Here is a 13,484-nt window from a genome sequence, read left to right as displayed (position 1 = left end):
GGGAGACTTAAGTAATGAAAGCTAAATATATGAAATCAAAGCTAGGTACCAGACGCATCCATGCATCATTCTTTCCAGGAGAATCGAGCTAGAGCTCGCAATCTATAATACTGCTTTTAAAAACTTCTTCCTTTCAATACTGATAAAGTATAGCAAAGTAGCTAGTGAATAAAATAAAATCGAAGTTTTCTACCATTGATGGGTATTTTTCCCGCCAAAATTCGTAGGAAAAGGGGGGAGGGACAGATGAGGAATTTGGTAAACTTTGTGCAACACATTCAAAAATTCAGAATGGAATGCTTTGGACATTTTTTATTCGTATAATAACATTTAAACTATAAATTTTAATGAATCCAAAATTTGAAATAAAATAAGTGTTTTCTCTTAAAAAATTGTAAAAGACTTGTATTTTACATTTATTACTTTTTAGTTATTAGCGCCCAAGTTTGAGTAGCACGTACTTGACTTGCGCCGTCATTTCTTGAATTCCTTGCCGTGTTCCTTGTTTGTTTTCATTTCACTTTACCACGTTCCAGTTTCCATAACAAAACGAACAAAACATGGTTCCTATTTTTTCCGCTATGTCCTCCCTCGATGATATGTCCTACATTATCCGTCTTGCTGAGCCAGAAAAAGACTCTAAGTGTAATCTGAATTTCAAGGAATGTTTGTCGATGAAGAATCATTTCCATATGAAGTGTTTAGTTACAGTGAGAAATCGCTGCGTTGAAAGTTTTTCGTCGGTTTGCCGGTAACCCTCACTTCTATTTTATCAGTGAACTTATTGCTTAAAGTAGTTTTTTTAAGTCTATTTATCTTTCATAGGTTATACTCCTCGAAAGTTCTGTAATTCTCGACTCTGCCCACCTATCTCAGTGCTACTATCAGTGGCCTATTAAGTTTTCGTTTTGGTTTCAATTCAGCGACCTCCTATTTGTGAGATACCTTATCAGTGAACCATACCTTGGTATGTTTTGATTTCTCTCCCTGTATCTTTCATCTTCACTATCAGAGGAGTTATTCACAGTATGTAAGTAGGCAGTAGGAAATCTATACAGTCATCACCTCCCAACTGCATAACCTTGTAAGGTGATAAGTTTCTTTTGCACAGATGTTCATTGGAGAAGATATCTTACCGCTAAAATTTGCTCCCAGCTAAGTGCATCGTCAGTTGCTGTACGCAGAATTTGTGAATTCAGTTCTAACAATGTATGTGTACCACCTATCATTGTTGATTCTTGCAAGCTTTGCCTTCCTGCAATTCCACGCACAAATTTTTTCACCATGTAAGCCTTTGATCATTCTGACTACTGAGGTATTTGAGATTGGGAGATATCAGTACGACTAACATTTTTCATTCTGGAAGTGACTAAATCTTCTTTAGCGGCAACAATGTTGGGAATGCACATGCATTTACCTGATAGATCGTTAGTTCAAAACTGACTCCACGTGATCCTAATTTACTTGCTCTGTGGTGAAGTCACATGATCATGGGTCCGTCTCCTTCCAAATAGGTATATTTTACAGGCCTTTAACCTGGTGACGGATAAGTCAGGGAAGATGCAATTTTTTCCTTTCGGAGTTCCTAGATTTCTTTAGCCATCATCAGCTGGTGGTTTTAAGAGTATTTGTGCTGAAATGGTGAGCTTCTTCAGTCCATAAGTACATCGTAAAAGGACGTACGAACAACCCACATGAACACCATGAGTCTTCTCGGATTTGACCTTTATTTAGTTACCTCTTACAATAATTACTCATGCTATTACAATGCTCATTGACATTCTAGATAATCTCATTATATCTATATCTTTCATTCAGTATTACTGTTAGTTTGTACCTTTGTCAGCTCTATACCGATTAATGTTGGTTCTCATCAGAAATACCATGTTCTCATTCGCAGAGATAAGAAATTGAGCTTCTTAGTCAACTCGCTGACAGTGCATCACAAAGCGGTTAATTTTACTTTAAATTTTGGCCAATTACTCAAATTTGTAGAACAGAAGTAGGTATCAATCTCAGATAACGCTCAGTCAGCTTTTGCGCTTAATTTACTTTGGTTTTTCTTCCTGCAGTTTGAACATCACCAGTTAGCCTCAGTCCCAGTGTCTATTACTGATGAAGAATGATTGAGCTAGTATAGTCAAAGCTTTGCTCAGTGAAAATGGAAACTGATACATCTTGGACAACAGGAGATTCATCAGTCAGTCTAATTCGTAAACCTGCTTACCTGTCTTACACACAGTCTCTTTTATATTTGTGCCGTTTTGGAGCACGGGTCTTCCATCGTCAGCTCCTCACATGAGTAAGTATGTGCATATATATATTGTAATTATTGAATAAGAATTTTTCAATGAAGAAGGTAATGGGATAGTGATGGTTAGAAATAGCTTTATCGGTATCTGCCATACGAGTATGATAGATAGTAGTTGTGGTATATAGGTAAAATATGGTAGTACTGGTAATTTTTTAAACTCAGTAATTGAGATGCATTGTGCTGAACATTAAGAAGCAACTTTTGTGAGATCACAAGCTGCTCAACTCGGTTTGTTCTACCATGAAGTTTTTTTTTTTTTTTTTTTTTTTTTTTTTTTTTAGTATTAACAAGCAGTAGGTAATATCTTGTTTTTTCTGCACAGGCATCATGGAAATGGCTAATACAAGCTCCCATTGGGATGACACCCTCTCGAATATGTCATCATGCTCTTCGTCACTGGAGGAATCGACAACCTCCTCAACATATACGTCGACCTCAGACGAAGGCGAGGACTATGGTGTCAAAATGGAAGAGTGCGATTTGGAAGGAGTCCGTCTTCTTCTTCCGCAGGAGCTGTGCGAAGACCCAGCAATATTCAAGGAGATGTTTAATGCTGGGTTGTGGAAGTCGTTAAGTGAAGAAAACAAGAGGCATTTATTGGTGAGCATATCCAAAACATGCTTGCACTTAGTCTCTGACCTAATTTATTTTTATTTTAAGTTTAAACATTTCTCGGGAAACCAAATGAGCAGTTGAGACAATTGTGGCTATTGGACTGTTGAAAGAAAACTCTAAATTCAGTCTGTTTTTGGAGTCTCTATAAAATGAAAAATGTTCGTTTAAAAAAAAAAACTTTTTTTGATAAGCCCAAAGTGGATAAATTGAAACTACCTCTTAAAATACACTTAATGTTGAAAAGGTGTCAAAAGGTTTCTAAACATTGGAAAGCGTCATAATAATGCTATCGAATCCATTGTTTAAAGTTTTATTAATTTTTCAAAGTAATGCTGCTTTGTCTCCAAGCATAAACATTTTTAAGTTGTCATTCTTGCTTATTAAGTAATTTTTAGATGAGCAATAGATGCTAGAGTAAAGCACTACTTGGATTACTAAATTATCTGGATGAGAAATATTCACGAATTGCATTATTAATTTGTGTCATTTTATTATCAGAACTTTTTCCCATCGTTCCCGCAAAATGACATGCAAGAAAAATCAAAAACCCTGCAAAAACTCTTAAGCGGTGAAGCCTTCCAGTTTGGTGTCAACCCGTTAACGGACTTCCATGAAAAACTAAGAGCCGGGAATTTCAGTCCTGATATCGCCAGAGTTCGAGCTTTGCTCAAACGGGCACAGTACAAGGACTACAAGTAAGCTTATTCGATTGTTATCTAGACTAAATCTTAAAGTCATTCACAAGTTTCTTGCAAATTGAATAAGTTTTTTTTTCTTTTTTTTGATCAATTAAAGAGGTGATTATTATTGATTAAATACTGACCTTAATATTGACCAGAGATATCAGGAAAGAGCTTCATTTGACAAGTAATTAAACCCCTAAAAAACGTTTTATTAATATTTATTTGGTGAAGTGCATCCCTCTTTCCATTACATAAAAAAGCTGAGTTTTGAAACAAAATGAAAAATATCAGGATCCATGCTCAACAATGTTATTCCTTTCGGTAAATATGCATCCGTCTTAATTTTATGGTGATTTTTAAATTCTTCTTGTCTTTTGTTTCAGACAAAGTCAGAGACGCTACTACTTTCAACTAATGAAAAATATTTTACTGTCTCGACATCGGTTACTCTCTGCGGCAGCCAGTTTGCCCCCAGGTGCCCCCCTTCCACGGTTGCAGCCGGTCGGCCCAGCCTCCTCCTCTTCAACTTCCTCTCCTATATACCAAAAGGTCCGCCACAGGTATTTCAAGGAGCTGGAATCAATTAAACAAGAAATAGGTGAATCTAGTCAAAGTTCAGAAGACGAAAGTTTTCCAGGTAATTTTAATATGCAGTGAAATCAAATACAAATTTTGACCGTAAACCAAACCAAACCAACAAACCAAGAGATCTCTAAATGCAGTTTCATCCGACCTACACTAAATTGCCCCTATACTCTGACTCCAGCTTCACCTAGGAGCTGAATCAACGTTCCCCTTGGGTCTTCTCTTTTTCAAAACATTGTTTCAATTGTAAAGCTACTTTCTGTACCTTTGTTTTCAAAAATGAACCAATAATCGGTAGAAATGGTTAATTCAATCTCATTTTTTATTACAAGCACTGATTTTATTAGAGAGGCACGGAGTAGTTGGCTTGAGATATTATCTCATCAGTTCAATTTTCTAGTGTGGCAAGTTTTTTTTTTTTATTGTTTTTTAGAAAGAAATTTATGCCAAGTTTCAACAGGTCAGCTTTTGTTACTAAGTTTCTAATCATTTATTATCATTCTTTTTTCTTGCAGAGGGACCTCCTCCGAAGTTGAATAAGAAGCAAAAACGGCAATTACTCCAACTTGAACAATGTCTTAGTCCAGACATGAACCCGGTGACATCAACACTGGTGCCTAAATCAACATCTTTTGACCTCATTCGTTCTGTCAACTCCTCTTGTAATCCCTTTGAGGTCACTGAAGATTCTTACCGAGAAATGCTTCTTGCTCACAAACGGAAAAAAATGAATGGCGTTGTCAAGACAAAAGTAAGAATTGATTCATTTGAATTGCATTGAGGAAGCATAATTCAGACATACAGTAAATGCAAGATTGTTGGTCACGTTGGAAAAGGCAGGAGCAATTAGGAAAGCCGAAACTTTTTTTGTTTAAATTTTGGCACAATCGCTCAAAAAAAAGTGCAAACATGATCGCGCTTTTACTGGCAGATCTCGCACTGTCACTTAGCGAGAAAAGGAGATGCATGGCCATACAGCTTTAACTTTAAGTATATTTTAGTATATTAAACTGAAATGAATTGTTCGTAATTCATTCTAGCCCAAAGCAAAAACATAAATTAAATCAAGCAATAGTAAACCAAAATATTTCCGAACAAAAAATTCATTGTTTTTTGTGTGGCAACAGCCTAAGAACATCCCCTGACTCCTCTTTACCCCTCCTCATTACACCTTTATATCTTTCTGCATTATCCTCGTCTGCAGCCTGATTGTTGAATTTTTTTTTGTCGAGACGACAAAGATGACATAGGATAAAAGGCGGGGCCCGATTGGTCGGCTATGTCTTATCGCTGCTTTGTCGTGCCTATGTCGGATTGAACTCACGACAAGCTAATGGCACCTCTTAAGTTTCCGATAGTATGTCGTCCATTCCACCTGACAAAGGCTTGACAAAGCAGCGATAAGACAAAGCCGACCAATCATGCTCCGCCTTTTAACCTATGTCATCTCTGTCGTCCCGACAAACAAAAATTTTCAACGATCAGGCTGCTGGTGGACAGCTCACTCATTCATTGGATTTAAATACGTAGTGTTAAAAAGAGCCTTCCTTTCTCTTTCGCACATACCTCACACCTTTTTAGCACATCTATGACTAAAGTGTCAAACCACGGTCCTCATTGCAATGTTTCAAAATTTTCCCTCCTATTTTATTATTTCCTAGAAATACAAGCAAACTCTCCAGCCTGAAATTTATACAGAATTTTTGCTAACAGAGAAGAAAAATCAAGAAAGTTTTCAAGAAAAAACGTTGACCAGTTTTTCAAGGAAAAAATAAAGTATGACTGAAATTCCTTCAACGTCGCAGAGATATGTACCCTGTTTTGCACCTAGCTATCAATTTATTTTTTCTGTGTGTGATTCATGTTTGCTTTTAGGCAATTTTTTAAGAGACTCTCACACTTAAGCAATTGAGAAGTATTTTTTGTGGTAGGGGGCGAGGGGGGGGAGTGTTTTTTCTCTATTGTGTTGTGAACTTTGCAGTTCAATTCAAAACTATTTTTATTCGTTGGAAAGTGATAAAAATTAGAAAATCCAACTTAATTTTACTCAATTTTAATTTACATTGTTTTTTTTTTTTTCTTTCAGGTACCTAATCGTTCCCAGTTAAAGCGGCCAAGTAGTATAGACCTCCATGCCAAAGGCGGCGTTGTTGTAAATAAAAAACAAAACGTTAGAAGTAGTGAACCTAGGCCTCAGAAGAGAGCACACAAATCAAAGTCATCACTGATGCCTGTAAATCCAAAAATTAGCTCATTAGTAAGTTTCATCTTTCTTCACAGTGCTCATCAAATTCGTCTAGTTTTACAATATAGAGTTTAATATTTTCATCTCAGGAAAGAGCATGGTGAGTTTTGAGTTAGTGACATAGGTCAAACATTTTAACCGTATACAAGCATAAAATTAAGAATTTAAGAGACTTTGAAACCATCATATCTAATTTTATGGATAAGCAGAAATGAAGTTTAATAGAGAATACTTAGTGTGAAGGACACAGTTACTAGCACGTAACAACAACAAATCACCAAAAAAATAAGTTAGTAAATGATTTAAGCGTAGCTGGGTCACGCAATTCACTGAAATGATCATTGCATAGTGGAAGAATGGGTAAAGATTAAAAAATTCTAACAATGCTCCCCAATCAAGCCAAACCCTACTCGCATCGATTTTTAATGTTGCGTCATTTATTTTTTATCAAAGGTAAATCCATCTTGCCAAAGTTGTGATGTAGTTTTTAAATTTATCCCTCCGTAGGGTCCTTACCAAACAAAGATCTTCAGGCTTTATCTAGTGTAGTGTCCTGGAAGCATGTTGAAATTCGTAACTGAATTCTTTGCAATAATTACATGAATTTTGGGATTTCAAACTTATTGAGACCACTAACGTCTACGAAACAAAAAGTTAGCGGAGTTCATGGATGATGTGCCATGTTCTCTTACTGTTCATGTTTTTCATTTGGCTGTCTTGTATGTTCTATCCTAGGATATTGAAAATTGTGAATCGGAAGGGGATGAAAATGCTCTTCCCTCTAGTACGCTTTTAGATATTGAAGGTGATTCTTCGTCTTCATCTTATCTACCTGGGTAAGTGGTGGAATTTCTCCTATCAATATTTCCTCCTTATAACTCCTTGAATAAGTGGATAAAAAAAAAATTAAGGATGCACTATTGTTGCGTAGATTATTTACTTTTGACTGAAACTTAAAAATTCCTTGTAGCAGGGTGTCCTAGGGTGATCAAGAAAAAAGTTTCAATCAGATTTCGGGTCTTTGTAAAAATTCTGGAAGGTACGTGACTAGAATAGAGCTGATAAAAATTTTGGGTCGATCTGATAATTTTTGGAATGTGCGCACCCTCCAGCCCCCCTCCCGATTTAAACTATAATCGTGATATTTCTTATTTTCACTTTCAGACAATGTTAACACACCTCGCGTGTTGGGAATATCGGCTCCCAGCAGAAACTCTAGAAGATAGAATACCAAAGTAAATTTTTAGAAAAATATGGCACTATCTGATTATTTTTAATAAATGCCCACCCCCCGAGAGCACAAAAAAATGCCAGTTTTGCAAGTATTTCCACAGTTTTAAATCCATTTGATCTTAAATAGTATTTTTTGACGGTTATTTTTTTTACATTGAAGGAGGATGCGCACCTCCTTTAAGTAATGGGATCCTGCCCAAATTTTAATGCATGCTTCAAAAATAAACAGATTCTTGCGAAATGTGTCTTGCCTACATTTCATAATTTTTACCGAGAACCCAAATCCGGGACCAAAAATTTTTTTCTGGATTACCCTGAACGTGTCAAGTCCCAAGGGAATTTTGTGAGGTCAGAAAAATAAAAGGAATTTCAGGGAATTAAAGGAAGGCTGCAATTTTAAAAAATGTAGAAACTTGCTAAGTGGGAAACAATCAGCGCTCTGGGAATCTAACTGAGTCTCAATTTGATTCAGTACTCAATGCCATGGAAAGGAATAATTTTCAATATGAAATTGCGTTTTTAGTTGATTGAAAACACCTGGAGAAAAATATTTGAAATGTTGGTTCATTTTGAAATTCAAAACAAAGTTTTCTTGCTGTAATGACATAATTTTTAGTGTAAAATCAATTGATGATTCTTAATCTCTCATGTCATGATAGGATGCCCAAGTCCAAAAGCAAAACAAAGAGTTTTACCGTTGAGTCGACCTCAAGGGATACTGGTGGCAGAGTTACCGAATCAAATGTTCAGCAAAGTTCAAGTAAGTATCTCATTACCTACACATTTTTTCTTCGTCTATTGATCTCAACTCGTTACCTATCATAATTTTTTACAAACAACCAAAGACCTCAATAAATATCCTTTTTAGGTTGAATCATGAACTTAATTTGTCTCGGACAGTTCACTGAACCTGGACAATTTTAGCGAGATGCTGCACTCTTGATTAACATTTTATGTAACTCAATATAATCTGTGAAACCCTTTTAGGTTTAAAAATTCAAGCCATATAATTGTAAGCAGAAGAATATTTATTATCAGAATTAGGTGGAACTTATGAGAAACACACTTATTAGAATTATTCTTTCTCTAAAAGCATGGTAGAAAGAAAACAGACACACAAGTAGAAACGAGTCCAGGAACATGAAATAGACTGTATTTGAGTCTAATAATCAAGAAAGTATTTAACTGTACGGTCTTAACTCATACATTCTTGTTTTGCAGCAATTTTGCCTGTACCATTTCTTTTTGTACGGTATCTCCAATTGTACTAATTTTAAAACAAATTTCTGTTTCAATATTTATTGCACGTGTTCCAGGATTACCTGTTGGTCCACCACGGATGTATCCCAATCTTGGAAGTATCAACATGATGGACTTGCCTGTTGACATCGATGAGAGTAGTCAAATCGATGTTGAAGATATCAAGTAAGTTCCGCTAATTTGTGTGGTTAGAAAAAAATTAGTCTGTCAATCGTTTTATTTTTAGCCAATGTTGACTCCAGACAAAAGAAACATCTCATTTCAGCAGTAATATTCAATGATTTACAAATTTACCCTTGGTTAGGAAGTTTCCGCATTGTAATCATTTTTCAAGAATTAAAGTGTAGTCCAATTTTATCGAAGTAACATTTTAAAGAAATGTGAATTGTGGTGTAAAGTGTTGGAAACTTCATGTCAAAGTCAATGAATGTTTAAGGCAGCAGTCATTCAGTAAACATTTATGATGAGTTTTCAAGCTTTTTCACGGATTTATTAAGGGCCTGAACCTACATCTGTGCAAAATCCAATGTGAATCACTTTTGAATGTTCCCAAAAAGCTTATGCTATTCTCAATAACAATCATGCCAAGCAGATCTAATAGAACGTTTCTTTTCCAGACCTCTTCCTGAGCTTCTGAAGAAGACTCACCCGTGTTACTTCTCCTTAATCCGTGATATATTTTGCTCAACGTGGGATCATAGACTCGGGTTGTTACCTCTACGAGAACAACTTCAGCAATGGTCAGAAAGTTCCACATCTCTCCTGAACAGTTGGTATTCACTGGCCAAATGGACAGAGTTGCTGCCCTCAGCCCTGGCTTTCTTAACCGGGGAATCAACTGGTAAGACTGCTGCAGTGATAATGTAAGATGCCTCTTACATAATCTGAATAATGAACGGTTTTCATACTTAAACAAGGACTAGTCTAAATGAATACATTAGACACCGTCTTATCTTGAAAAGTGCTTAACTCTGAGGAAAAAATCATTTAAGAAAATGGGAAAATCTGAAGTCAGCAAGAAAGTTTCAGTGAATGGGGAACGTTTTGGGGCGTAATATTCGCAGTTCCTAAAGAGAGCACAAAATATATGTATAACTTCAGTTCTTAAAAAAGCACAATATAAATGTCTTTAATCCTTAGAGTTGGTCTCTTTTCAAACAAAACAAAAAATTTGTGCATATCTTTTCAATATAAAATGATTAAGAAAATAAATAAAAGATGCGTAAAGGCCCCAAAATAAATTCTCTACCCTAAAAGGGAATTTTTATTTTGCCTTAAGTTGGGCAGTTTTTAAAGCAAGACATTCCTAGAATGTAATGAATAGTGAACTCGTATCAGAAAGAAGAAAACATGGAGGTATCGAAGAAATTTTGTAGAAATACTGATTCAGTCTGAAATGTTCAATTAGGTCTTTTAATAGACTAATCAAATCACCTTTTGATTGACCAATCGAATTGCCTCTCGAGAGTCTTTTCATATTGTCAGTCCATAGATGGATCATATCCATCATTTTTGGGATAGACACTTGTTGCAGCAATTTTAGCGTAAGAACTTACTGTGATGTTAGGTTGAGTTAGTGATGTAGTTAGGAGAATGTATCAGTGAAATGTATACATATGCGTAGGTGAATGTTTCATGATATTCATTTACTATCTTAAAACCTATAAATACGTTCAAAAGCCGTGAACAAAAAAACAAATGCCATCAAGAACAGAAATATACAGGGTAGGAGACTAATCGCTTTATTAAATATAGTCCTTTGGGATCAAAAGATCACCAAAGAGAAGAAAATAAGGATTTACAAAACGATTGTCAAGAGTATAGTAACCTAGGGGTGTGAGGTATGGCCAATGAAACAGCGGACCCGGGAGGTTTTAGAGGCAATAAGATGCCTCTGGCATAGATCCGCTGGCCATCGTGCATGACATTTTGACAAAACAATTCATTTGTTATGGTCGTGTCCAGAGAATGGCAGGAGACCAAGTAGCCAATTTTTATTGGTATTTTTTGTAAGTTTTTTATAGTATGGTAATAAAAATACCATACCATACCAAAAAAAATAATCATTGATTTTTTATTCTCTCTTCTCCAGATTGTTTACCGGATGAGTTTGTGCCATACGTGGAATACAAACCTGCGTGTGATGCCTACCAGTGGATTGGTGCCGGTCGTGACTCCGATGCTCGTCTTCTATCCTTGTATCACTTTTGGATGGAAAGGCGGGAAAAATCCTCGGCACAATCAAATAACCTGGACGTGGAAAATGTCAAAGAAGTGAAAAGAGAGCCCTCGCCCCTACCTCCTCCCGCACGATGTCAAACATCATGGGTTGTCACACCAGCCACTCCTGAAGAGCGGGAATCCTTTAGAGAGCAGGTAAATTTTCTTCTTCTTCTTCTTCTTCCTCTTCTACCTTCTGACTAGGGCTGTGACCCTGTTTGTCTAGCCTCTAAAATAGTATATAAATATGACAAATTAAATAAGATGGCGATGAGAGAGGATTAATTCTCCGGGGATGAAAGGCAGCTCTGTGCCCATCTCTTGGGCGGTCGTCCGGGTTGCCTTTGGCTACGAAGGTCGTCCTACCATACATATCTTGGCAAGCCTTTCCCCGTCCATCCTCTCAACATATTCCAACCTCATTTTCCGGCGCATCTTGGTCCATTTGGCAATATCTTGAATTTGGCACTCTTCGCGGATTGACTCGTTGGTCTGCTTATCTCGGAGCGTAAAGCCTGCTATTTTCCTCAGGACTTTCATTCCTACGGTCCGAAACTGTTGTTTAGTGCGCTTCGTGTCTGCCCGGGTCTCCGCAGCGTAAGTCAGCACAGGTCTTACAATCGTTTTAAAAACTCTAACTTTGCTCTCTTTAGCCATGCACTCATTCCTCCAGACCATTTCATTTAGGCATCCGGCTATTCAGGCTATTCTAGTTGCCTTGATCGCCTAACTTCGCACCTCGGTCCCTAAATCCTTCACACTCGTTATTAAAGCGCCCAAGTACTTAAACTGCATTACTTGTTCAACTGCGGTACCATATACTACTAACTAACATCGTATTTTCTTCAATGATTATTATGTAGAGTAATTATTATCATTATATCTGCTCCATTATTTTTAACTTTCATCTTATTAAAGTATTTTGAGAGGTAAACTCAATAGAGGAAAAACCAAAATCACGGATGAATAAGGCTCTCAAATTTTACAAATGCTTCAAAAGTGGATTGTTTCAAGTTGTTATAGGCTCTTTTAAGCTGCCAAAGTAATGAAAAATTATGTGGCGGTTTAATCCTAGTTGTTATCATACAGCCATTCTAGTGACTGTGCGATTCTGATAGTAATAATAATTGTGTACCACACGCAAGAATGTAAATTAATTTCAAAGTTGCAAAATTTCAATGCGCAGATTTTATTTTTATTGGGAAACTGTTGGACGTGTCTGATTGAAAATTCCACTAATTTTTCCTTGAATTGCCTGCCAATAAAACTAGCAAGATGTTGGACATAAATTGCACAGTCATGTTCATGTGTAAAAAATGTTTCAGTCAATTTTGAAACCCTGGGATGGAGTTACGTTCCTTCTCTTGGGAGACGACAATTTACTCAGGTATTATCAATCTAGTTTTATTACCTATGCGCACAATGGGCCTGTTGCAAACTTTTGCTAGATCAAAACTAAGAGTTGTTTCCTACAGATAATGCCTCAAAAATCACGATGAGCGCATCGGCAAAGTCTGAAATGCACTCATAACTTCACAATCTGCGTAAGAAATTTGCGGTTTTTTGAGCTTCCCGCTTCGAAAACGATACTACGGTACAGGTGAACATTTTGTTAGAGGAGTCGTTCCATTGACGACAACACTCATCATGGCCGACGCCAGTCCGCCAAAACACGTGTGATGGGACGAGATAACACTTGAACAGGATTAAACCATATAACAATCGGCGTGTTTACGTTCATATTTTCCTCGCCCGCCTTAATTGACCTTGAACTCTCCTCGAATTACGCGAGGAACTGCGCAAGCGTCGGCCATGATGAATATTGCCGACGATGGAGCGACTCCTCTAACAAAATGTTCACCTGTGCAGTAGTATCGTTTTTGAAGCGGGAAGCTCAAAATAACGCAAATTTCTTACGCAGATTGTGAAGTTATGAGTGCATTTCAGACTTTGCCGATGCGCTCATCGTGATTTTTGAGGCATTATCTATAGGAAACAACTCTTCATTCTGCTCTAGCAAAAGTTTGCAACAGGCCCATTTCCAACATTTTAATGAAAATGCTCTTGACCGAAGTTCTTTCTCTTTTGATTTTTTAGGAAAGAAGGCGTTTTGAACAACCTCACCGAGCATTCACTTACAGGATGCATGGGTATGAGGCCATTGTCGGTCCTGTGAGGGGGATGTACAATGCCGCTGCAGGTGGTAAATCACCCAGAGGGCATTCGCTATTAGTTCATGAACGGCCGAATTATGTTACCATTTTAACTTTAGGTAAGATGGGTATCAGCGTTGTAACAAAACAATACAAAATAATAGCATTTGAGGTTA

General features: G+C 36.9%; 1 protein-coding gene across 7 annotated transcripts in view; it reads left to right on the top strand.

Annotated features, from left to right (window-relative positions):
- Window positions 1–498: 498 nt before the first annotated feature.
- LOC109030786 (uncharacterized) overlaps window positions 499–13,484 on the top strand; it is a 32,390-nt gene continuing 19,404 nt past the window's right edge. The window contains exons 1-13 of one of the 7 annotated variants that reach the window (XM_019041921.2): window positions 499–751; window positions 2,073–2,302; window positions 2,637–2,914; window positions 3,428–3,624; window positions 3,996–4,249; window positions 4,713–4,948; window positions 6,284–6,454; window positions 7,178–7,278; window positions 8,335–8,435; window positions 8,992–9,100; window positions 9,553–9,776; window positions 11,028–11,311; window positions 13,253–13,427. In XM_019041921.2, coding sequence (XP_018897466.2) covers window positions 2,299–2,302; window positions 2,637–2,914; window positions 3,428–3,624; window positions 3,996–4,249; window positions 4,713–4,948; window positions 6,284–6,454; window positions 7,178–7,278; window positions 8,335–8,435; window positions 8,992–9,100; window positions 9,553–9,776; window positions 11,028–11,311; window positions 13,253–13,427 — 2,134 coding nt within the window. In that variant the 5' untranslated portion in view covers window positions 499–751; window positions 2,073–2,298. The other 6 variants (XM_019041920.2, XM_019041918.2, XM_019041917.2 and 3 more) reach the window with 6 other exon arrangements.

The sequence above is a fragment of the Bemisia tabaci genome, chromosome 3 (assembly GCF_918797505.1).
Source record: "Bemisia tabaci chromosome 3, PGI_BMITA_v3".
NCBI lineage: Eukaryota > Metazoa > Arthropoda > Insecta > Hemiptera > Aleyrodidae > Bemisia > Bemisia tabaci.
This window is presented reverse-complemented; position numbering and strand designations above follow the sequence as displayed.